The following is a 25,416-nucleotide window of genomic DNA, read 5'->3' as shown; positions in this document are numbered from 1 at the left end:
TCCCTTTGTATCAACTGAAAATGTCAAAATGATGAGCCTTCAACTTGAATTACATTCTGTGGAAGATGAAGTAGTCACAGAGAGCCAAATATGGCCAAAAAGGGAGACTGGAGGTCGTTGATTATGTTGCTGAGGCCAAAAAACTCCATTGTGAGTGGGGCAAAGTTGAGCATGATGACATGTGCCATATTTCAGTTTGTTTGTGCTGAATATTCTTCGTCAGACACATTTAGGATGTTACAGTAGAACTCCGCAATGATAGTGTGACCCTGGGGGGCAAATTCATGGTACACAACCCTCTGAATGCTGAAAAAACAACAAGCACTGCTGACCTGATGTGCCTTCTTCAGTCTTGGACACTGTGGCTAAGCTTCCACTGTGAGGATTAGATTGTTATTTGGTCTCCAGATTGTAGCGGTGGACCTCATCACTAGTAATAATTCTCAACATGTAAGATGGGCCAGTCTGACACAGAATTTGGTGTTTGCGAAAGTTTGAGGTCCACAGTGAAATTGCAAATACGCATATGCTTGAGGTCAGAATAGGACTTCCTGGTAGGTCTTGAGGATGTTGCAGGAGCACTGGGAGCAGAGTATCGCTGCACAAGAAGAGTACTTCAAAAGAGATAGCAGTAAACAGTATAGACACAAACTCTGAACTGTCTGATTTCACCTCGTATACTAGATGTTCTTGTGAATTCAACAGTTAACTAAATACGTCGCATTCTACAAGCTTTAACTCCTCAAAAAGACATCTTAGCATAAATGTCCATCGAAATTCAAAATCAGGACAGAAACGATGTGAATAAACATACAGTACCTCACTTAGTCTGATTAATGTTTCTTCCTTTCTCCAGAGAATGACAAGCCGATGAAGGGTCTTCGTCAGGAGGATCTGGTGAACCAGGAGCTGATCACGGAGCTGAGGAAAGAGTTCAGTATGACGTACGATGAGTTCTACATGGTCCTCACCGACACCGACATGAGAGTCAAGGTTGGGACCAATGTTTTGGGGATAACTTAGCTTTTTTTTTTTCATTGATACCTATTAACTACTCAGTAAATCCACTCATGTCCACTTGGTTTGTAATCCATTTAAGCCTGTTTTACCCATTACAGGTGCTACTGTGAGACATGTAATCATCAGAAATATGAATAACTGCATTACAGCAGAGGAAACAGACAAAAATAAAAGTAAAGAAAAGCTGTTGGTAATACACTGAAGTAATAGCATTATATTGTCAACTTAGTTGAATATGCACTATCGTTCAATAGTTTGGGGTCATCCAGACAATTTCATGTTTCCGTGAAAACTCACACTTTTATTCATGTGCTAACATAACTGCACAAAGGTTTTCTAATCATCAATTAGCCTTTCAACACCATTAGCTAACACAATGTAGCATTAGAACACAGGAGTGATGGTTGCTGGAAATGTTCCTCTGTACCTCTATGGAGATATTCCATTAAAAATCAGTCGTTTCCAGCTAGAATAGTTATTTACCACATTAACAATGTCTAGACTGGATTTATGATTAATTTAATGTTATCTTCATTGAAGAAAACTGCTTTTCTTTCAAAAATAAGGACATTTGCAAGTGACCCCAAACTTTTGAATGGTAGTGTACATAGCTGAATACACATACAGATCTGTGTGAGCATTCATGTCTGAAACAAGATAAGACAAGATATACTTTATAGTCCTGCAAGGAAATTTGTCGTGGACTTTTTTGCATTCAGCAACAACATCATTATACACATTCTTGCAGGAACTTGGATCATGCAAACAAACTGCCAAAAGAAGAGAAAAAGGTGACTAAACATCCCTAAATTCACCTGAATAAAAAGCAGATGTAACAGACGAGTAGAATGATACAAAATTATCAAAGGACAGTATTGTATTGTACAGTATTGTAGTATAACAAAACTAGCAATGGTCAAGAAAGTGAATCTTTAAAATGACAAGCATGATGATGGAATGAACAAATTCTTTCCTCCTGCCTGATGATAACACCATGTTGTGCATACACAAGTCAGAAAGTTTTTATATTCCCATCAGCCTCTGCTGCATTTTATTTTTAGGACTAGTTAGCATGATGTAAGATGGTGAACTTGGTGGTCAAGTTTTACCACTGTGAGCTAAAAACATCCCTGCTCAGACTGAGAGTCTTCACAAAGTGTTTACACTGCAGGTTCTTATCAATCATTGGTTCTATATAAACACTGTAGATCACCTGAACTGGAGCAATGCAGGATAATGTCATGGACCAGACATGAAGTCTCACTGGGAAACTTTTGGATATATATATTATGTATATGTTTAATTTATCACTCATGTCCCTCTGTTACAACCCAGCTTATTGGGGAAAAAGATGCAACATTAAGCTAACTAGCAGGGACAACATTAGATAACATCATCTAATATTGTTTTAAAGTTTTAACCAAATGTTCACAGAGTGTTTTGAGGATATTTATCTGTTCAAAGAAGATTCCTACATGTTTAAAACTTAACTACGACACAAGCTGCAACATTCAGTGGATGTTTGGACGATGTTGTCAGGATCACACATTGTGTTTTATGATACCAACGGAAGAACTTTCTCAAACCAACAATCAAAGCTTGTTTTTAAGATGGTATTTAGGCCTTAAATGACAGAAAATGTTCTTTAAATGTGATGTTTTAACAAAGGTGGAAGAATATGCCTGTGATATTTTAAGTTTTGTGGATGGTTTTTCTTTCAGAAAATATTCTCACAATGTTTTATAAAGCTACATGAGGACAAAGAAAGGACATCCTCAGTGCAACATTTGAAAAATGTTTCAGGAATGTTAAGGCATGATGGTCTAACAATGTTATAATCAAGCATTTTTATAATGTCTTCCACCTTTAAGAAGAACTAGAAGAGAGTTCCCACAAAAACAATTGTACATTCTCTCTCGAAGAAGAAGAAGAAGAAGAAGAAGAAGAAGTTAATTCTGGCTTGTTTGTAAGTTTTCAGTCCTTTGAAATGTACAAAAGCAGGAATGTAACACATCAAAGGAAAGGAAGGAACCCAAAAAGCAGAACATGGGCTCTTTAATTTCCCTCAAAGGTTAAAATAGTTGCTCTTTTTATATTGTGCTGCTTGTTTCCTTCAAATGAAGAGTGTCTCTGACTCATGTTGGTCTTCACACTCCGTCCTGTGTGTCTCTTTGAAGGTAGACTGACGTGTCCTCATGTTACCAGCACGGTGGCTTCACGAAAACACTGTTTTAATTCACACGACATGACATTTGCTCACCAGCTGTATGTGTGCGTTAGTGCCAGGGTAAATCGGCCGGCTGTTTTCGGACGGACCCATCAAAGAGGCCAGTGTTTGTGCGGAGACAGGGGAGTCTGTGAGGGATGTGGGCGTATGAAAGGTGTGAAAGAGTCGGAACGAGCTGTGCAGCAAACTCAGCACATCACCAGGAAGCCGCGAGCTGCATTTTCACGCACGTGTTTCACGCTGCGGCTGCTCAGCATTACGTAAATTAAACGAAATGTTCTGTTTTGTTTGAGCAACCCAGCGCTGCTTCCCAGAAGTTATTATGCAGAACGGTTGGGATGTGGCACCGGTTCAAAGCCCCAAAACTTAAATTCGTCACGTTATTGGAAACAGTTTCACCATTGTTTTCTATTTTCATATTCTCTGGGCTGATTCCAGATTCTCCTCCACAAGCAGATTGATTTTCTTACTCAACCTTTGCTGGCTTCTTGTCGATACTCTTTTTCTTGTCTGTCAGCAATCCTATGAAGTTCCCATCGCCATGAAGGCCGTGTTCGACTACATCGACACCTTCTCGTCCCGCATCCGAGAGATGGAGCAGCAGAAAAGAGATGGAGTCGTTTGTAAGAAAGAAGACAAGCCCAGATCACTGGAGAACTTCCTGTCCAGGTATGTAAAAGGTTTTGAGCACAACATTACAGAAAACATATTTTTATGCACCTTTTGTTGTATTGCAATAGCAAATATTCATAGAAACTGCAATTTTCTGCATCAGCCTCAAGAAAATAGGTGGCCTTTCTTGCTTTTTAAAAAATAGAGTTAATGAGCTTCATGGCAGATGGAAACACCCTTTCAGAATAAGTTCAGATGTGGCGAAACATTTAACTCACATGACTAATTTCATCTCCAGACAGCATGAAATATGTCTGATACCTGCTGATACGAAAGAGGAACTACAGCTTACTAGACTGAAAAAAATTCCTGAAGACTTTTCCTAATTCTTCTCTCATAGATGGACAAAGTTTGGTTGGTTTCATTGTGTTTGAGATTTTTTTATTGGTTGGCAGTTAACTGGGGTGTGTTACCATCCTATACATCCATCCATTATCAACACACCACTTAATCCTCATTGGGGTCATGGGGGGCTGGAGTCTGTCCCAGCTGACTGAGGGCGAAGGCAGCAGACACCCTAGACAGGTCGCCAGTCTATCACAGGACTGCAAATAGAGCCAAACAATCACACTCGCAGTCACACCTCTGGACAATTTAGAATCACCATTTAACCTCAGCATGTTTCTGGACTGTGGGAGGAAGCCAGAGAACCCGTAGAAAACCCATGCATGCACAGGGAGAACATGCAAACTCCATGCAGAAAGATCCCAGGAAGGCCAGGGATCCTCTAGCTGCTAGGTGAAAGTGCTAACCACTGAGCCACTGTGCAGCCCCCATCCTATACAGCATGTGAGAAAAAGATTTAGCATGTCCCAAAACTAAAAAGAACTTCATTTGTGTAACACCTTCTGAAAAAAAAAAGCATTTCAATAGTACAAATAAACATTTGCTTATTTCTAAGTGGCCCGTTATGGAACTCGAATTATGCACAGAAGTGTTATGTCTGATTTTCTGCAAAGTATTATAATAAGTGTTATTAATATAACATTTTGCTTAACCCTATGAACCCCAAAATGCGCTGCAGGTTTTAAAGGCATGCTATCTTTAAAAAAAATACACAATTTATCAGAGCAAGAAACTAAAACAGAAAGAATGTCAACTTACCAGCAGTCATTGAACTAATGGTGTGGCGTATGATTGAGTCGGGAGTATTAATAAAATCTAACTTCAAAATTGTGATATTTCATCAAAATCATGTCATACTACATGTCTCGTTTAAAAATGTCCCAAGAGATAAACCAGATCCTGCAAAAAAAAACAACAAAACAATAATTTTATTGGCTGAACTGCAGGCAGTGTTTGCACAGAGCAGTGGAAATGTATTAAACAGTAAAAGATCTATAGTATGTGAGGTGCTGTTTTTTCTAGTATTGCTAACATATGGGAAAATATTGTATGCTAATTGGAGTTTTTGTAAAATAAATAATCAAAGAAATACTTTATTTTATGCTGTAGCTGTGTCATAATGACAGAATACATTTCTGAGTTCATCTCCATTTCTAGTCATGTTTGTGTTGTTTCCATAGAGGTGCAGGACTTTAAATTGTTGCAAAAAAAATTAGTCCACAGGGAGGAAAAATTTGACAGGAGCAAATTTAAAAAAAAAAAAAAAAAAAAAAAAAAAAACAACCCAAAAGCAACAAACCACAGATTTGGAGGGCTAATCACAATAAAAAAAGTCTAAAGTTCCAAAAATGTGGTCATATAATATTTCCTTTGATATCCTGTGAGAAATTCCCTTAAAATCCAACTCTCCTATGCCTGGTCCGACTGCTTCCTGTGTGGGCGGAGCCTCAGAGCCTATACAGGAAACAGCTCACCTGTGGCAAACATCTGAACAAAGGAAGATGACAGGACTCATGTGGATGTCAGTGGTGTGGATTGTGTTCATGATGTGTAAGTTTGATTAGGTTACTGTTGTGGATGAGCTCAGTTAAAGGTGGAATCTGCAGAATGACTGTTGATATTTAGCTAGTTAACATGTTCAGATGGTTAGCATGAGTCAGATTCACTGTCCAACTCTTCGTCCTGTGCATGAGCATGGACGTGCACGAGATGTCTCGCATTTCCAGAGCCAGAAACCTGCACTATAAAGCTAGATTAGCAGGTGTTTTGTTGATGTTTATTCCTTTGTGGATGCTGTGGGGTTGTGAGTCTCTATTTTTTAGATTTTCAGGGTCTGCATTGAAAAGTTTGGGAACCCCTGTTGAATGTTTGGTGTGTAAAACTGGATCCCCCCTTGAATCTGGGATATTGTCTCAGCAGCTGCAGAGGAGCCAGAATTGGTCAGGATTATTGGGTGGTCCCATCAGGCTGTTCCCACTTCTATCAGACATCTGCTGCTCTGCTCACTAATCAGCCGGACCACAATTTATAGCCATTAGCGGCAGCGTTTGGCAGATTGCAGCAGCCTGTTTTTGTGTGTGTTCCACGGAGATTAAAAGTAATATAAACCCCCTTCGCCCTTCCTCAAGGCTGAATCATCGCAGGCGCATATTTTTCTAAGGCAAACGGGCTGTCTTCTGTTGCCATGGAGACCTGGATCACAATGCAGCGATCTGGCAGCTTTTTTGACCATAATTCGGGGTTGTCACCCCTCTGGCAGTAATAGTAGACGGGAATACGTAGCACAAACTCCTTGTCCTCGGTGCGCAGCTTTCGCTGCTGCATCAAAAGTGCCACTTAAGTCCGGGCTAAAAATTTTCTGTGATTGCAGGTTCCGCTGGAGACGTCGGCTGTTCATCATCTCGGCCCCCAGCGACGAGGAGTGGGCCTACCAGCAGCAGCTCTACGCCCTGACCAGCCAGGCCTGCAACCTGGGTGAGTTTACCCCAATTAAACCTGCAAACTTTAACCTGCGACTGCTGAGTTAAATCACCTTCCTCAGGTCAGTCTGGCTCCTGGAAGCTGCACAGCGTCGTCCTGCTGTTTGCTGAAAACCGCTGCCTGCTGCAACCCAAACCTTGTGCAACAAAACAGTGAAACGACAACAATGAGCTAAAAAAACACCATAAAGCTCCATAGTATTTAGAGGAGCTGCTGATGCTTCCCTGCAGGCTCATCAGTACAGACGAAAAGCTTTCACATGCAGCTACTTTCAACTGTTTTTACTGTTTCGCAATTTTAAAAATGAGTTCCCACATTGCAAAACGTAAAACTGAACATTTATCCTTGGCTGGCACATATTTTTAACTATTTTCCCACAATCATGGTTGTAATATTTCAGATTCTGCACGATCTCCTCTACACATTCCTGAAAATATCTCTCTACTGTCAGCATTTTATGGTGAGGTACAGGCAAAAAAATATGATCCCTAACCCTTTTTAATCCATATCTTTCTCCACCAAAACAATTTCATGCTGCTGCAGCCCAGAAACAAAAATGCAGCATGCAAATGGTCTTGTACATTGATTTATACTGTAAATAATCTGTTAAAAAAAAATTAAAATGGCAGGAAGAGTGACAGAAAAAAACATGTCAAAAAAGGTAGAATACTGTAATGTTCAAAAACTGTAAACTGTGAGGAAAAACAGCAAAATGTGTAAAACAATGATATTTTTAGCTGATTTAAATGCAACTAGAAAAGCACTCAGAGAGCGCAGTACTCCACCAAGGCTGCTCATCCCCCCATATGGCATTATCAGAATTGCAGCATATTTTATTGGTTATTGATGATCAGAAATCACGGCACTATAGAATGTGGCCATTTAATATAGATGTACTCACAAACAAAATGACCTTGCACTGAGCACAGGCGTGTGTTATGTATGTGTACGTTATGCATGGATACCGAATTGCATGACCTAAATATGTAGCGGGTGGCAGGAATTGATGGGACTCAGAAACACCCCCACAATTTAATCAGTTGTTCTTTGCATCATTTTCATCGGATAAGTCCACAACAGTCGATTTGTGGTAGGATCACAAACATGTGATCATCAGCAGGCAGCTGATGTAGTGTTCACTTATTGTCATACAGTGATGCCGTGCTGCTATCTCACAGTGATACAGAAATCTAATCCATGGATCCAGACTATAAACAGCAGCACTACCAAAATCTAATGAGTTGGTCCTTGTGTCATTTCTGACCTTCCCTGAAAATTTCATCCAAATCCGTTAGTCCGTTTTTGAGTAATATTGCTAACAGACAGACAGACAGACAAACCAACACCGATCGTCACATAACTGCCGTGTTACTACCTGAAAGAACAGACTCTTAAAGCATCTTTGTGCGATTTCAGATCAGCAGAATGGATGTTTAAGTGACGTTAAATGTTTAGAATTGTTATTACTTCTGCACATATTTACCTTCAGTGTTCAAACTCTTTTCTTTCCTGCTGACCTGAGCTTCACCTGAGCTTCCCTCCCTGCCAGAGCATTAGTCAGAGCGCCTATGAATATGTTAATGCCATGAACAAGTTGATTACACGGAATGTTTCTGTTTACTGCAGCTCTCCAGATGTTTCAGAGGAATCCCAGATGACAGAGAGCAGCTCTGTTCAGTCTGAAGCCCTCTTCCCTTTTTCCAGCCTGACAGCTACTCGACTTTTCCACACTTGAATGCTTTTACTGTACATCTCAGAGAGGCGTTTATCTAAACCCCGCACATCTCAACAACCTGATGCGTCTGACAGATTAATGTGGGATAAATGTAAACTCAGTGAGCTTCACTTCTCAGTAGAAACCAAATAAATGCCGTCAGGAGGATTTTCTACCCCGACGGAACCTCCTCTTGTGTTTATATAAATTCAAGATTTCAACATTTCTCTCAGGCTCCAGCATTTAATGCTTAAGGTGGTTCAGAACGTGGATGGATTTGTCACATTTTTGACAGTGGATTCGATACAGCAGCAAAGGGGATCATGCAAACATTGGAGAAACATCAGTAGAAACAAAATATCCAAATATTGCACATATCTATGGTGTTGCACAAGTAGAACTACTGATTGAAATGTATTTATATGGTGCAGTTTTTTATCTATATTGCACAGATTTACGATTATGAAACAGATTGCAAGCTTTATGGGATGCCAGATGTTGAAACTTGAGTAGAAAAAGTCAACGAGATGAGATCATGTAGCAGTAAAACCTTCTAATATGGCAGAATGTACAAAGAGCTTGTGAGAGGCTGAGAAAATACTCTTTATTAGAGGTTTAAAGATCAGTTCTGGGGTGAATAGTTGTTTAAAGATTTGACATTTTTTTGGCAGTCAGGTTTTATGTATTTTTTGAAACTAAATAATTTTTCTACAGCAAGATTTTAAAGGCATATTTTTTTAAGTGCAGTTACCCTCAACTCCTTCTCACAATTTTTACTCTACATGAACAATGTATACATAAAAATGGAGGTATTTTTGTCTTCTGTCACCTAATGTTTGTTGTAGGAATTATGTTTTTGTCATAAATCACCTCAAATCACAGAGTGTTTCAACCAAAACTCTTATTCACTCCCATTATAGCTCCAGAATTTGGGGTGAAAATCAAAAATGGTGTCTCTCTAACCTGCCACCAAATCTGTATAAATCACAGTACAGACATGAAAACATGTCAACTCGTTCAGAAAATGATTCTGCTTCACACGGTGAAAGAATTTTTCCAATACGACTGGTAGTTTTTGAGCTGTGACCATTTGTTTGAGGGTCTAATCCTCAGTCTGCCTGCTCTGCTCTGCTCACTGCAACCAGCCGGTGAGTCACAGCTGATTGGCTCATTGATACACTTTCAAAGTAAAAGCTCCAAGATGTTAAAACCTGCTGATCAGGGTTCGTCAAACATGCAGATGTATAAATTATACCTTACGTATAATTATAGCAGCACATGAAGTTGCATTAGCGCACTCAAAATGTAGAAGTTTAGAAATGTTCTAGTTTATTTTCCAATTATTTGATATCCTTTAAACCTTATTACATTCATTTTAGTTGAAACTGGCACCGTTTTTCTCTGAGTAAGTCATACGTCTGAAGAAAAAAAGCTCCTCCCTCCTTATCAGCAGCTCCAGATCAGGCTGTTTGAGGACTTTTTTCCCCCCTCATGTGTTGCTCTTGGCCGGGTCGGTCCCTCCCAGACAAAGGCCTCGTCCTGCTGACTGGGCTGAAGGCCTCCGAGGGCTGATCCTGGTATTCAGCACTTGGCGCTCGCCGAGTGAAGCCAGCGTTCTCCTGTGTTTAATGTGGGCTTTCTCGCTTCAGAGGAAACAGCTTTTTTGGCAGCGACTCTGCGGACCACCACCACCACGTTCTCCTCCCTCTACCTGGAAACCGGAGCTCAGGATGGCTCCAATAATAAACTGTGAAATCAGGATGAAGAAAGAGAAAGGACTGCAGTTTTACACTCACAGGCTCTTGTTTGAAGTCTTTTTGTTGCCTGTCTAAGATATTTGCCTCTCTCTTATGTGTGTTGCCATGGCGACGTAGGTCTGAGGCACATCGCCATTCTGAAGTTGGTTGGCACAGAGGCGCCGGATATGGGCGGAGTCTTGGAGCTGTATCCAATCAACGGTGAGAACTTTGACATGTAAAATAATGACACAACACACATTGTGCTTCTATTTAAGCACCCTAAGGCATAAAAACTGAAAAATAATGCCCTGGATCTGCCCTCCTTTATGCAAAACCAGAATGAGTCCAGAAAGAGAATCTAGATGTCAGATCTCCACTCTTTCTTCTAACAGAAGAACCTTTAAATGTTTGTTTGTTAGACCTCAGGGCTGCATAACCAGGAACAAAATCTGATTTATTTTTTTCTGATCTGGTCAAGAGAACTTTTTCTCCACATCATGTAGTATTTTATATAAAATATTAATATTTTGTAGGGTTTTAAGTGACTTAACGCTGACTTAATAGTTTTTTCTTGTTGATCTTGCATGTTTGGGATCTTATATCTTCCTTCCTTTACACAAAACCAGAATCAGTCCAGAAAGAGAATCTAAATCTCAAAATTCCACTTCTTTAAAAGTTGTTCTGGTGGAATATATGTTTGTTTGTTTGTTTGTTTGTCTTTTAGCTGGAACAGTCAGTCACAGCTATAGAATCATGTGTGAATCAGAAACAAAGTCTGATCTATTCTTTTCTGACCGGGTCAAGAGAACTTTTTTTAATCAAGTAGTATTTTATACAAATTATTGCAAGCTTTTCATCTCTAATATGTAAATGAATCAGGTAAAACCACACCATTACTAACACTGCATTAGTTTAACCACAGTATTTACACTTGTCATGTTAATTTCTCTTGATGCAGCAGCTGTTGTCTTAAATGTGCTGCACAAAACCACTGACTTATTAGTTTTTTCTTGTTTATCTTGCATGTTTGGGATCTTAGCTCTTCCTTCTTTTATGCTAAACTAGAATGCATCCAGAAAGAGAATCTAAATCTCAAAGGTCCACTCTATACTCCACTAGTGGAACCTTTAAATGTTTGTTTTTTAGCAGAAACACTCAGTCAGAGCTGTAGAACCAGGAACAAAATCTGATTTATTCTTTTCTGACCTGGTCAAGAGAACTCAGTTTTTCATATAAAATATTATAATTTTGTAGGGTTTTAATCTCTAATATGTAAATTAATCAGATAAAACCACACCAGAAATAACACTACACTAGTTTACCCACAGCACTTCCACTTCTTCCGTTACTTTTGTAATGACCTTATTTACTGGAAAGATCTTGACACAGTGGCTGTTGTCTTAAATGTGCTGAACAAAAACCATTAGTATTTTTTTCTTGTTTATTTTTCATGTTTGGGATGTTAGATCTGCCCTCCTTTTCTGCAAAACCAGAATGAGTCCAGAAAGAGAATCTAAATCTCAAAGGTCCACTTCCTTATTCCACCAGAGGAACCTCAGATGTTTGTTTTGAGCAGGAACAGATTCTGTACAACCTCAGGGCTTATGTGAGACCAGGGGAGTTGGAAGCAAAATCAGATTTATTCCTTTCTGACCTGGTTTTCTATCTTAACAGTGAATTTTCTGGGGAAACACAAATCTGAGTCAGGCTTTGGCAAGACTGTAGAAACCAGAGCCGCTGCCTGAAGGCCGACGTTTCTGTTTCTGGCGTTTGCGCTCAGTACGAGGAGGCACAGTAGAAATAAATCCTTAAATCCGTTGAATCTCTGCTCCATCCAGGAACTGCTACCGTGGAGCGTGAAGGTCTCTCGGCCACCCTGGTGAAGGACATGAGGAACTACTTCCAGGTGAGCCCGGAGTACTTCTCCATGCTGCTGGTGGGGAAGGACGGCAACGTCAAGTCCTGGTACCCGTCGCCCATGTGGTCCATGGCCATCATCTACGACCTGGTGGACTCTATGCAGCTACGCAGGCAGGAGATGGCCATCCAGCAGTCGCTCGGCATGCGCTGCCCCGAGGACGAGTACGGCGGCTACGGCTACCACCAGCACGGATACGAACACGGCTACCAGGACGGCTACCACCAGGGTTACGGTTACTAGCAGGTAACCGAGGTTGCACACTGCCTCTTTGTGCTTTTTTCCCCCATCTTTCCTCCCATTCCTGCTCCAGCCGCAGACGGATCGAGCTCCTTGAATGTTTCGTAGCGCTCAGTGGAAGATTCCAACCTGCTTCCACCTCTCCGGTTCTTTCAGTGTAGCGCATAGTAAGCTGCAGGTAATTTCTAGATGAGCCTGGAGGTTCAGGGATGTGCCGTGTACTTTAGTTGTTTTTTGCCATTTTTCCCAAACACGTCAGTACATCATCTGTCATCTTGCCTTCCAGGTCAAACTTGCAAACATATTTTCAGCACAGATCTTTTTTTTTTTTTTTTTTTTTTGTAGATAACAGGCTAAAGTAAGACATGTATTTATTGGACATCTGTCGCATTCGAGGTGAAATTACCGATGATTTTCTCAAAACAAAAACAAGCTGTCATGTTATTTCTCTTTTGTATAGTTTCTGTTGCTATACGTTGTTCTTATTTATACTCTGTTGGCTATATGACAAATAAACATTTGTTTACCAGTAAGGAGATTTGAAGTGATTGCTGTGCACAAGATATTAATTCTCAGAGTTTCAATCTAAATCGTTTGAGCTCCATCTCCCCCTGGTGGATTAATATTGACATAGTGTCACAGTGTATTGATCAAAGACAACCAGATATTAAGAAAAATGTGAACTGTCGAGTTTAACCATAAAACACTTGAAATATTTCATGCTAAATTCACCTTAAATTTATATACACAACATCGACACTTGGTTGAAATGATGCGGCAGCTCTTGGACAGAATTAAAACTGCTTACTGGCAATTTATTTCACAACAAACGGCATTCGTACATGTTAAGGTTTTATGGCACCAACATCAATCTTCAGAGATGTTTCACAGTTCAGCAAAAAAAAAGGCCAAAGCAGAAACCATTCTGTTGTGCTTTCAGGGATTAGTGGTCCATTTTGCACAGAGAGCCCTAAAGGTCTGAATTTTTTTGACTTTGAGTTGCCTCACAGTTTGTTTTTAATTCCTTCTGATCCACATTTTAGTTAGAGTCCACTGCATTTCTTCACATACTACACATGATGCATTTATTGCTCATTACTCATCTTAAAAAGCTGATCTCCGACAGTTTCCAGTTGCTTGTTGTGATGCTGAAGCTCTGGTTGCTGCTTTCGTTTGGACGTCCAGCTGTTAGAATTTGAACCTGCGGTGCTTCTATGACAGATGTTTGTTTAGTTGCATGTAGCTGCATGTGGTCAATGCTGCACACATTAAAAACAAGGTTTCACTGGCTGTATGAGCTTCGCTATAATGAGTTTCAGCCTATAGACTGCTGCTGGCTCTGTCTACAGAGTGAGTGGGATTACAAAGTTTACACTATTTTCTGTGTTCAGTGTTCTACATATATATATATATATATATATATATATATATATATATATATATATACACTTTCAAGAACTTTTAACCCTGAACGCTCATAACTTTTTTCCATTTTCAAGAGGGAATGATTAAAAAATTGTCCTGCTGGATTCATTCAATCATGTGGATCTGCTGGAAGCAATTTTTGTCTATTTTCTCACCAAATTTCATGGCTGTGGCAGGTTTATTTGAGGTAATACTGAACTCTTAAAACGGCCTACCATTTAAGATGTCTTTTGAGCCTTAAAAGTAGAAAAATTCTCAAAATTTCAGCCAAAATATTTTACAGAATTTAGTTGGTTTCCAAATAAAGGCCATGACATATTCGTTGTTCTTTGTTGTAGCAGTGGTAGTTTATGTGCAGTAGGTTTGATTGTGTTGAAGCTGTAGTGTTCCTGAACTCCTAAATAAAAGCACATCTGTTCTAGAAGCACTGCAGGCTCAAATACCAACATCTGGACATCCACAAAACCACAGACTGAACCGCCGAAGTCCAATTGAGCAATAAATACAAACGTCAAATCATCTCTCCTTACTGTAGTGCTTCCCAAAACTGATCAGAAGGAATATAAAACCCACTATGAGGGGACGCCAATCAAAAAATTCTCACTTTGACCTTTGTTGGGCACCATAATTTATCAACACTTCTAGTTCTGAAAATACACATTTCCCTTTACAATCACTGCAGTGGAAACAACAGTCCTGCTAATGTGTCATTTACACTTAAAATATCTGTACTCAGCTCTGCTACTTAGAATTTCCACAATATTTAGTCTGAGTTTAAACACTTTAGCTTCAACGCAGTTTAAAAAACACCCTGATACAATCAGAAAACTGTCTGATAGCAGCATATACAACAGGAATCATCAGAAGAAGTAAACAGAAAACTCTTAATTATCCCAAATGGAAAATATTTGATATTTTCCAGCGCACACATCCCTGCTGGTGCTTCCATCACTGCATGAACGACAGACAGGCACGTTTCATAATGTACAGAGTCCATCATCAACACTGTTTATCTGCAGACCGCAGTTCAAAGTAATGCTTTGATGCAGAGTTTGTGACCTCGCTGCGTCTACTGTGCAGCTCCATATGAGCAACAGAGGAATCTCCTCTAACCTCGTAGTCGAGCTGGAAAATCAGAACTGCGGAGAATCCTCCTCGGATTCGCTGTCTGTGTTGGGCTTCGTTAAGAGCTCCAGCTCCTCGCCGTCCTGCAACAGAAGAGACAAGAACTCAAGTGGTGAAACCCAGGAGACCAACCTGCAGACACTGAGGTATTTCACACAGTGGCATCTCCGAATCGACGATAGAGGTGGGAGCATTTAGTGGCCTGAAAACTTTCCAGAGCTTCCGCTGGGTCAAAAGAAATTAGGAAAAATGTTGCTGCACCGTCTCAAATTTTGTTTAGAATTTCTGTACGTTGGATGAAAAACTAAGTTCTGTAAAATAATTTGCCTGAATTTGAGCGTTTCACTCGCTTTCACACCAAGGAATCTTTGAGTTTACATCCTAAGAAGTATATTTTACCTGAGAAGCTGTTTTAAGACGTCAGTGTCAGCAGAAGTATAACTACCAACAGCCGTAAACTTTGAATCACTCCAGCAGCATTGTTGTCTGCAGCTGTACAATGACAATAAAAGTCTTAAAGACCTTGAACCTGAACCAGAGGCCAGTGCATTTAAAAATGGAATAAAGTGCAACATTTTTGAAACGTGATTGGTAGTGTGGCTCCAGAAAGTTCCTGTAAGTGTATATTTAAGGATGTATCTAGATTTCCTACTAAAAATACAGTCTTTGGTCGATGTTTCACCAACGTTTGAGGCCTCAAATATCAGTAGAATTTCATTTCTGGAAGATTTGGCAAAACAAGGTTAAAACTTTTGGGTTTTTTTTTTGACATAATGGTGATCTGATCAAAAAAACTGGTGTGCACAGGGGTTTATGTACAGGGTGGGCCAAAAGTAGGCTTACCGTTGTTTCCCTACTTGTTTCACATTTTAGATCTTATTATCCAAACCATAATTCCAAACCAGTATTCCATATTCCTTATTCACGTTTTGGAATTGTGATTAAGCTATTTCTTCCAATTTTGCTTTCGATTTTTAATTTTTTAAAACATTTTTTTACGGGAATTGTGAGCAATGGCAAACAAATTAAATCAAGAGCAAAGAAAGTGGATACTAAAGCAGTACTGGAAGTGTGAAAAAGCCGAGCAGGTAAAGGAGCCTTTAACACTCCCCACCTTCATGCCAGGCAACTTATCGCAAAAGAAATACATTTGAAGGCATAGGTTGGGTGGCTGATGAAGTGGTAGCTACTTTTGGCTCATCCTATATTGTTGCATTGTAATTTCACAAGTATGGTAACATTCAGTGAGGCAATAATAAGGCCCACACGTTTTTAAAGTTCGAAATGAAGAAAACATGGAAGGGACTAGTCACTTGTCACGTATAATGACAGTGTATAGACTCGTATAAACACCAGTCTTTGTGGTCCACACCGTAATTTTTACACGTCAAAATAGCAAAAAACTGGAACATTTTCTTGCCACACTTGCCACACACACATTCTACTGAAATTAAAGGATTCAAAAGTTGGTGAAAAGTCCACCAAAGGCTGTATTTTCAGTAGGCAATATGGAAACATCCATATATTTACACTTGCAGGACCTCACTGAAGCCCCAATACCACATTCGCTTGGAAATTTTGCATGCTTTTCCATTTTTATATTTAAAGAATTGCCCAATTCTGATACCATTTAATTATTGGGATCTGCTGAAAGCAATTCTGTCAGTGTCTTCACTAAATTTCATGGCTTTGGGTTATATTGCTGAAGATATTGAGCTCTTAAAATGGCTTCCCACAGAAAATGTTTTTGTTTTGAGGGTGTAAATAGAAAAATTCTCAGATGTGAAAACATGAAATTCTTAGTTTTGGGTTCAAAATAACAATTAATATGTTAGAGGGCTTAAAGTTCATAGAACATCAACCAAAGACTGCATTCTTAGTAGGAAATATGGATACATGCTTAAATATACACTTACAGGAACTTTGTGATGCCCCATTCTCACCTTCACTTGGACATTTTTTGCACTTTTTTTTCCATTTTTGAGGGAGCTGGTCTCTGCTGCAGCCTTTAAAATTTCATGGCTGTCAGGAGTTCTATCTCAGGAGATACGTAACCTTTAAAATGACTTTTCAGACAAGAAGGTTTAAAAATACCCAAACTCCCAGCTCTATGCACATGAAATTCAAAACTCAAATATCAATTAGAGATGTCAGAAGCAAATCTGAGCAGTGAAGCAACAGAAAACGGGAAAAGATGCACCAGCTGTCGATTTGTTTTTGCTTCACTAGAGAGACAAAGAATACCTCTGTAAATTAGTATTTCACACGCAACAGAGGTTTTCCTCAGACAATGCCCTCATGAGGCTCCTGCCCTGTTAAACAGCTTTCAAAACTGACGACACCACTAATGGAACCATGTAGAGTTCGGCTCCAGCGTGAGTCTGGATGCTGTTTTCGCAGCAGAGAATCAGGTTTCCTCCTGCATTGAAGGAATCACATTATAGAAGAATGAGAGCCAAGTTTCCTACGGAGCTCCTGGTATGTGCGTGGGAGGACAGGAAGTGGGTATACATCGGGGGTGAGGAGTGTGTGCTGCAGATTTGCGGTGTGCTTCCTACCCCTCGGGATCGCTCGAACACCTCTCCGTTGATGACCCGCAGCTTTTCCTGCTGCAGGCTGTACTCGGGGTCTTTGAGCCGGCTGGCGTTGTAGATAAAGATGGCCAGCAGGACCATGGGAGCCTGGAGGAAGAAGTGCCGCGTGGGGTGGAAGTCGAAGAGGAAGAAGGAGAGGCCGGTGACCAGGACGGTGGTGATCTGACCCGTCAGCACGTGGAACATGTTGTCTCTGAACTTTAAGATGAAGGCCACAGATAAACCCAGAGCAGCTGGAGAGGCGACAGAGCAGAGCGAGTCCTTCAAGCCACACACCTCTAGACAACTTGACTTTTAACACTGGACTATTATTTCCAGCTACGTTTTTGCAAGGGACAAGGGCTGCAGCTGCCAATTATTTTAGTAATCATTTATTCTGGCGATTAATCGGATTCCGTGCTTGTTGTTACAGCATCAAAAGCGGAAGTGAGTGCACTGTGCAACAGAAATAACCGTCCTGGTGGTAGTATAGTACAGGGGTATTGTACATATATAGTGTAGTACAGGGGTATTGTGTGTGTGTGTGTATATATATATATATATATATATATATATATATATATATATATATATATATATTTCGAACAGTTTTCCCATTTCCAGTTTTAATGCTACACTAAGCAAAGTGTCTCTTGGTTGTGGCTTTTTGTGAGAGAAAGAAGCATGAATTTTTTTTTTTTTTTAAACAAATTTCACTCATGTACTCACCAGTGACCGGCACCAGACCAAGGGAGTAGACGTTGTGTCCATGCAGGAGGCCGTGGTGCAGACCTTGAGCCCAGACAGTCAGACCATTAAACACCACACCGAAGGCATATCTGGAAATAAAAGCACAGAGATCAGAATCAAAACCAGCCATCCTGCTGCAGTGTTTTCTCCATAAGCCGCCGCTCACAGTTTACTGTTCTGGATGAAGATGCTCTCGGTGAGCTGGTCTCCGTCTTTGAGGATCTTCTCGTTGTAGATGTTGGCCATGGCTGCGATGAAACACTGCAGGAGGAGCAGGATGTGACCGGCGCCCAGACACAGGAGCCTCTCCATCACCCGACTCCTCCAGGCCTGACCAGCCAGTGACGACGCCCAGGACTCACCAGCACTGCAGCAGAGCAAAGATCAATTTAAATATTCATGTACAGTAAATACACTTCACCAAATAACCTGACTAATTTAAACATTCAGGTTAAGATAAGATTTACCAAACTAATATAAATATTGAAGGTGAAGGCCTAAAATGTTACAGATTTAACAATGTTAAGGTTATGACAAGGCAATATTATTGTTCAAATTCACCCAACAAATTTAACCCCTTGACGCCGGAATTTATTTACAATTAAATAAAAAAATTTTGTGTGTGTTTTTGCTTTCTAGCTGATGCTAAAATAAGTGGAGATTGTTAATTTATCTATTACACATAGAACATAGATACATAGATATATAATAATAGTAACAGATATATAATAATTAGGTCTCACTCCGACTGGTCCTACAAGAAACCATTGCTTGCAAAAGGTTCCGAGGTACGTATTGAATATGCACAAACCGGCATTGTGGGAATAGATAGGATATCTCAGCTGCAGTCTGAATGAAAGTGGTATGTTGTGAATTCGTGACAATAGGCATCAAGGGGTTCAATTTTATGGTTATGAACCTACAGTATTATATACTACACCAAACTAAGTAACTGGAAAATGGCAACATTATATATTAAACAGATATACAATACCAGATTACCTCAGTAATTTAAAAATTAATACAGCAGTATTACCTATTATATACATTCATGGAATTATTTATAATATGAAGACCCTAAAATATTACACATTATACAAGTTTTCCAGACTAATGGAAACATTAAAGTCCCTCTAATATTACTCTATAAATATATATTGCACCAAATTACCTGAGTAATTTGAAAATGATTATATGACTATATTATATAATATACATATTTACCTCACTAATTTTGGTATTAAGGTTACGAATCTACAATATTATTATCAAAATTTTACTGAGCAAACTAAATATTAGAGTTAACAACTTCAACACCAAATTACCTGAGAAAAAAATTAATACAATATACTTATTCTAAAAATGTATGGAACTAATTTCAACATTAAGGTTAAGACGATAAAATATGACTTGTAAAACAAATGTTCATGAATTAGGGTCGTTCCTGAATCAGACCCGGCTATTAGGATGCGACAGTTGTGTAAAATAAAGCCGGTGAGGCTGCGTTGCATTGTTTCACTGATTTTGGTTACTCTGTTTGGTTACATTCATAGTGCCATTCATAATTAGTCTTACTTACTTACTGTTGCTTTAAAGAAATGTTTTTTGTCTTGATGTAGGTATTTTATCTTGTTTTTGTAGCTTGTTTGGAATGTCATTTATTTTTGGACATTTATTTTATTGTAAGGCACTTTGGGACTGTATTTTTGAAAGGTGCTATATTATTATTATTATTATTATTATTATTATTATTATTATTATTATTATTATTATTATTATTATTATTATACGGACCATGAAGTGGCCTTGAAAACCCTCTGCACAAAAGTTTCTCAGGAAAGAGTAAAAATACAGGAAAAATCCTGATAATTTCATCACCAACTTCCAAAAACTCACATTTACTACTAGACATAAACATCAACTGACACTTTCAATTGTGTCTAATAAGTAATAGATTAACAAACAATTCATTCTTTCACTTACAGGCTACATCCTCTCAAACCAACATGAGCTAAGAAGTCTGCTGTGTAACATTTCGTGGCAGCTCAGGGAATCATTAAATTGTGATTAAAACTGGATTAAACTGGCTGTAGATCTTTTGTCCTACGTGGTTGAAAGCCTCCTCGCTAATTTTTCGCCCACTTCTGCGTTCGTCATGCTACCTGCTGTTCTTCGACTGCTCCAGAAGCTGAGTGTACAGCAGGCAGGAGTTGGACGGGGCGGACAGGTTTGCGTGGTGACCCGGCACAGCGTTGGAGTTTTGGCTGCTTGCTGATCCCGTCGTCAAGGAAACGATGGACAGGAAGAGGATAACCAAGGCCGCCCACTGGACCCATGACAGGCGCCTCCTGAAGGAGACAGAAATTTAATTTGTCATTACATAATCGAGCATTTCACAAGCAGAATTTAGTGGTAATGTCATGAAAAGTGTTTCATTTGAGGAAATTAAGACTGTTTGAATTTGAAGCTGCTTAAAGCTAATTTTCAGTAAAAAAGAAGACATCTCTTCCACAGAGACTGCATGAAAATGAAGAAGGGGGTATGGAAAGGCAACACCACAAAAATAAAAAAAGAAAAACAGGGAATAAGATAAGGCATGACAACAATATGCACAGACACTTCTCATCTTCTCAGTCGACAGAAACACACACACTGAGAGGAAAACACTACAGTTCTGTCACATCAACCGCTTACTTGAGGACAATTCTGAAGAGCACAGCTGTGGTCAGGATGACGAGGTTGGAGGACAGCACTGTCATGACCTGAAACAAGAGGAAGAACAACAGACTAGAGATCCAACAAGCTAAGAGACGGCATAAATACACAATAAGTGTGTCAAACACCAGGACAGTTTGTAAAGCCGGTGTTTGGTGTGGAGAAGGTAAAATCTGAAAACACAGAAAAACGCAGGTTTGTATGTTAGTAAAAGTTGAGTATTTGGAGTCCATGCAACAAATTTTCCTCTAGAACAGGGCTGTCAAACATACGGCATGACTCTGCAAAGTGTAAAAATGAATACTTAGTATGAAAATATTTAAAGAACATTGTTCAATATAATGTCAGTCAGCAGCTTCAGTACAAAAATGATTGGTTTGGTGGAACCCTATTGATGATGCACTGAGACAACTTTTGTGTATTTTTTATGTATAAATTGTATACATTTATAAGGTAGGGGATAACTTAACCTTCTTCTTGAATAGTGAGTCAGTTCAGGTGGTCAGGATCACTGCACAGATGTGGAAATCAATGTAAATTTTAAATAATTTATAGATCTTTCAAATACTATATTGTTCAGTTCCAGATACCTGTGAGTAAATGTTTTGTGTCTTTGTAGACACACTATGATCTGTAAGTTGTAATGTGTAAATGATATACTGAGGCATAATATTGTTGAAGTTGCACATATTTTTCTTGAGAAATTTCAGGATGTTCACAATGTTTTATAAAAAGATGGTGCATTAAATGTGGACATTTTCAGAATGTATTTTTTTTGCATGAAAACGAAGGGAAATATTAGGAGTTGTGGTTATTTTTCGGTCATTATGCTCTGATTTTACTGGTCACTTGAGATCAAACTGGGCAGCACATGGCCCCTGAACTAAAATGAATTTGACCCCCTGTTCTAGCAGCTCTAATGGGATGCTAACACGCAGTCACACGGCATGTTTAACTCACCGGCTGCAGGTAGGCCATCACGTAGAACGCGATGAGGTTGTCGAGGAAGTAGAGGAAAGCAGGGACGGCCCACTTTAAGGAGGAGAGGAAGGGCGAGCTGGAGGCGAAACCCAGCTCTCTGCATGATCGGCCCTCTGAAGGAAGAAACAGCGAAGCAACAAAGATTTCCATCACACACACAAGACCTGCATGTATTTGAACCACTGGAGTCATTTAATGGCTGACAACATCTGAAACGGGTGTCTTTTTGTACTGGCTGGTCGTTGGGCAAAGTCAGGTACTGCCAACATAGCGATGGCCTCTGCAGAAAAACCTAATGGTGACATAATGAAGGGTTCTTCCATCTTTATATGCAAACAATGACTGGGAAAACAGCCCATCTCCAGCAGACTTAAACAGTTCAGCGTTTTACTGCTTTCTTCATCTAAACTGCCAAGTATACTGAACTCCTGTTTCCCCATTGCTTCGACAGAGAGAACACTGTTTTTTTTCTCCAGTTAGCATATTTGCATCTCTTTAAACCAGGATAAGAGCTTATCCAGGTCTTTAAGATCAGGATGACATTTACTTGCACAGACCTGATCCTAACCACGACACTCACATCCATGTAAAGACACTGACAGCTTCAATATTTACCTCTGACTATGACTCTAACTGACATAACCAGACAGAAGAGCAGTTTGAGGGCCTCAGCGAGCAGATTGACAGACGCTGGGAGAAAGTCATACTTGTTTTCTGCAAACAGAAGAAAAACAAAGAGACAAGATTAACAAGCTGCTGACACATCTTTTCATCTCTCTGTGACTAAAAGTCTCATTTGTTTCACTGTTGGATCCCTCACCAGCATTTTCAGAAAACTTGAGCAGCAGGGTGCGACTGGTCCCCAGGGTTACAGAGCCCAGGCCGAGGGCCAGGGTGTAGGCCATGGAGCGGGAGCAGAGTCTGGGGCAGGAGTGGCAGCACGCCATGGCTGCGACTGGAACAGGATGCAGACAAACCCGCTGGGCTGCAATAAAACCCCCAAACACACACAGCACTGGTGTCAGACTCGTTCTTGTAGGTTTCAGAGTCGGTAATGCAAAAAGAAATGCTCAGACTCTTGTATCTCTATCTGATCAACATCCGTCTATTATCTATACACCACTTAATTCTCATTAGGGCCGTGGGGGGGCTGGAGTCTATCCCAGCTGATTTAGGGTGAAGGCAGGGGACACCTGGACAGGTCCTCAGTCTATCACAGGGCTACATATACAGACAAACAATCACACTTGCAATCACACCTACGGACAATTTAGAGTTATCAATTAACCTCAGCACGTTTTTGGACAGACTGCATAGTGTCTTGGTGGTTAGCAGTGTCGCCTTGCAGCAAGAAGGTCCCTGGTTCACGTCCCGGCTTTCCCAGGATCTTTCTACATGGAGTTTGCATGTTCTCCCTGTGCATGAGTGGGTTTTCTCTGGGTTCTCCAGTTTCCTCCCACAGTCCACAAACATGCTGAGGTTAATTGGTGATTCTAAATTGTCCGTAGGTGTGAATGTGAGTGTGACTGTTTATCTGTATATGTGGCTGCTGTGGTAAGTTCGCTTCTCTTGTAATGTTCAAATATTTCACCAATAATGTAAGTTACTGTTTATCTACTTACACACATCATTTAAGATTAAAGTCACTGATCTATCAGCTAAGAGCTAAATTAGCATCATTAGCTCCACAACCGTCATTTTTCTGCGAATAACCACGTTCAGTAAAAGTAACACGAGTGTTCTTTCAAATATTCAGACACGCAGGTCTAACTCCATCACCGACAAGACATAAAAACGAGCAAAGTCTAGATAAACTGACCTGTTATTCTCCTCTTTCACAAAACGTGACCGGAGGATCATTTGTCAACAACAAACACTTCCTGGTTACTCTGCGCATGCGTATTGACACGGCGTGTTGACGTCACTGCACTGCGTAGGTTTCATCTGATTTCAGTAGATTCACTTTTCCTTAGTGAGCAATTAATAAAAAACTAATCCAAAAAAGTTTGTATAAATCATAGAAGAGAGCAAGAAAGTGAGGCAAACATAAACAGGCAAAATTAAGTTTGAAGAATGATTATATAATAAATTAATAAATAAAAATTAAAGTCCATACACTGCTATTTGTATAGAACATTTCAAAACAACAGATGTTACGCTTCCTTGGTGCTTTCAATAAAAAAAAAAAGGATTACAGATTTAACTGTCGAGCTTAAATACAACGGATGCTGTTAAATATGATATAGTTTAACTTGACATGCTTTAATACTACAGTTAAGACCAACAATATGAACTGTACATAATGCAAATTAACCTAATTAATCTAAAATTTAACGCATTGTTGAGGAAGAATTAAGTCTAAAGGGGGAAAAAATATCCAAAACACACCTTTAGGTGTCTATTTTGCAACAATTTGTTCATTTAAGTTTTAATACAAAAGTACACAGCAAAATCTGTAGTGTTAATTTTCCAGCGTAAAATATTTTGAGTTAATGGGTGTTGATTTGGGTGTTGTTTTAACACTTGCAGTGATGAAATCGCTCTGGGGGCGGTGCTAATTAAGCGAGGTGAACGCAAATACCGCTGGCGGAGTTGGTGGAGTTAATAAGCCACGCCCTATTTCAAATCGCGCATTTCGGCCATCGCCGACAGAGGAGAAGAAGGCGATGGGTACGTCTGTTTGAAAAAGGAGACAAAGAGACAAATACATTTACTTGGACAGGCTGTTAATCCGTATACAAAGTCGTGTTAACGTCTAGTAGCGTGTGAAGCGGTTGAAATGTGTCATTGAAGCAGTTTGATACTAGCTTATGTTAATGTGCGTAACATGCTACTGCTAGCTAACATGCTACTGCTAGCTAACAAGCGGTAAACTCTAGTCATTTAATAGGCAAATTTTTCTCCGGTAGAATATCAAATGAACAGCTAAAGTAAGTATAGTATGTTTCAATGAAATTTAAATGCCCAATGGTGGGTTATTTAACGTTTTTTAGAGCAAACGGTGGCCAGTTTTTCCTCACAAAATGACAGCGCTGCTGTCTGTGGTGGGGGAGGGGAGTGGCGGCGTAATACGGTGTAGGTTAGGGGTTAGTTAGCAGTTGGGGGGTTACGGGGGTTACACAAGTTAAAAAATGGATAAACTGATATCTAAAATAGTGTGTACGTGGGTGTGACGGTAAACTGGTGTCGGTTAAACACACGCGCCTGTCATTGGACAATTGAAACGGTGGCGGGTGGATTAAAGTCTGGAGCCCACCACAAGTTTTTGTAGACCAGCATTAGCCGCAAACGCTGGGACATTAGAAATGCTGTGGTTAAGTGTCAGCTGTCATCAGCAGGTCACTAAACTCTGCATATAGCCTCTGGTAGGCTTCTAGGCATGGATGGTTGAGTAGTTTTGAAGCTAAATGTTATATTGAGCACGGAGATTTTCATAACTGTTTTGTCATACTGCAGGTCATTGGGGAAATTTAACTTTTTATTATTTTATT

The 25,416-nt window shown here is 39.8% G+C and overlaps 2 protein-coding genes across 2 annotated transcripts in view; one reads left to right on the top strand and one right to left on the bottom strand.

The window, feature by feature from the left end:
* Nucleotides 1-12,889, top strand: part of ccdc80 (coiled-coil domain containing 80) — a 30,630-nt gene extending 17,741 nt beyond the window's left edge. The window contains exons 6-10 of the mRNA XM_023269814.3: nt 857-993; nt 3,765-3,916; nt 6,636-6,739; nt 10,334-10,417; nt 12,037-12,889. Coding sequence (XP_023125582.2) covers nt 857-993; nt 3,765-3,916; nt 6,636-6,739; nt 10,334-10,417; nt 12,037-12,359 — 800 coding nt within the window. The 3' untranslated portion in view covers nt 12,360-12,889. The remainder of the gene's footprint in view (nt 1-856; nt 994-3,764; nt 3,917-6,635; nt 6,740-10,333; nt 10,418-12,036) is intronic.
* Nucleotides 12,890-13,150: 261 nt separating this feature from the next.
* slc35a5 (solute carrier family 35 member A5) lies at nt 13,151-23,845 on the bottom strand. The gene is made up of 10 exons (XM_023269805.2): nt 23,745-23,845; nt 22,746-22,910; nt 22,541-22,639; nt 21,905-22,038; nt 20,924-20,991; nt 20,392-20,577; nt 18,396-18,596; nt 18,209-18,318; nt 17,465-17,733; nt 13,151-14,989 (listed from the first exon to the last, which is right to left on the bottom strand). Exons 2-10 carry the CDS (start codon nt 22,870-22,872, stop codon nt 14,915-14,917), a joined length of 1,269 nt encoding a protein of 422 aa, XP_023125573.2. The 5' UTR covers nt 22,873-22,910; nt 23,745-23,845; the 3' UTR covers nt 13,151-14,914.
* Nucleotides 23,846-25,416: the final 1,571 nt, after the last annotated feature.

This window comes from Amphiprion ocellaris, chromosome 11 (genome assembly GCF_022539595.1).
Source record: "Amphiprion ocellaris isolate individual 3 ecotype Okinawa chromosome 11, ASM2253959v1, whole genome shotgun sequence".
In the NCBI taxonomy this organism is placed as follows: domain Eukaryota; kingdom Metazoa; phylum Chordata; class Actinopteri; family Pomacentridae; genus Amphiprion; species Amphiprion ocellaris.
The sequence above is the reverse complement of the archived record's forward strand: the minus strand, read 5'-3'. Positions and strand labels throughout refer to the sequence as shown.

What these genes read in the sequence shown, in the direction of transcription:
- slc35a5 (XM_023269805.2), bottom strand. Translation starts at nt 22,872, where the DNA reads ATGGCGTGCTGCCACTCCTGCCCCAGACTCTGCTCCCGCTCCATGGCC. An exon ending in AGTTAGAGTCATAGTCAGAG is followed by an intron (nt 22,039 to 22,540) that starts GTAAATATTGAA and finishes TTCTTCCTTCAG; the next exon opens with AGGGCCGATCATGCAGAGAG. An exon ending in TGATGGCCTACCTGCAGCCG is followed by an intron (nt 20,992 to 21,904) that starts GTGAGTTAAACA and finishes CTCTTGTTTCAG; the next exon opens with GTCATGACAGTGCTGTCCTC.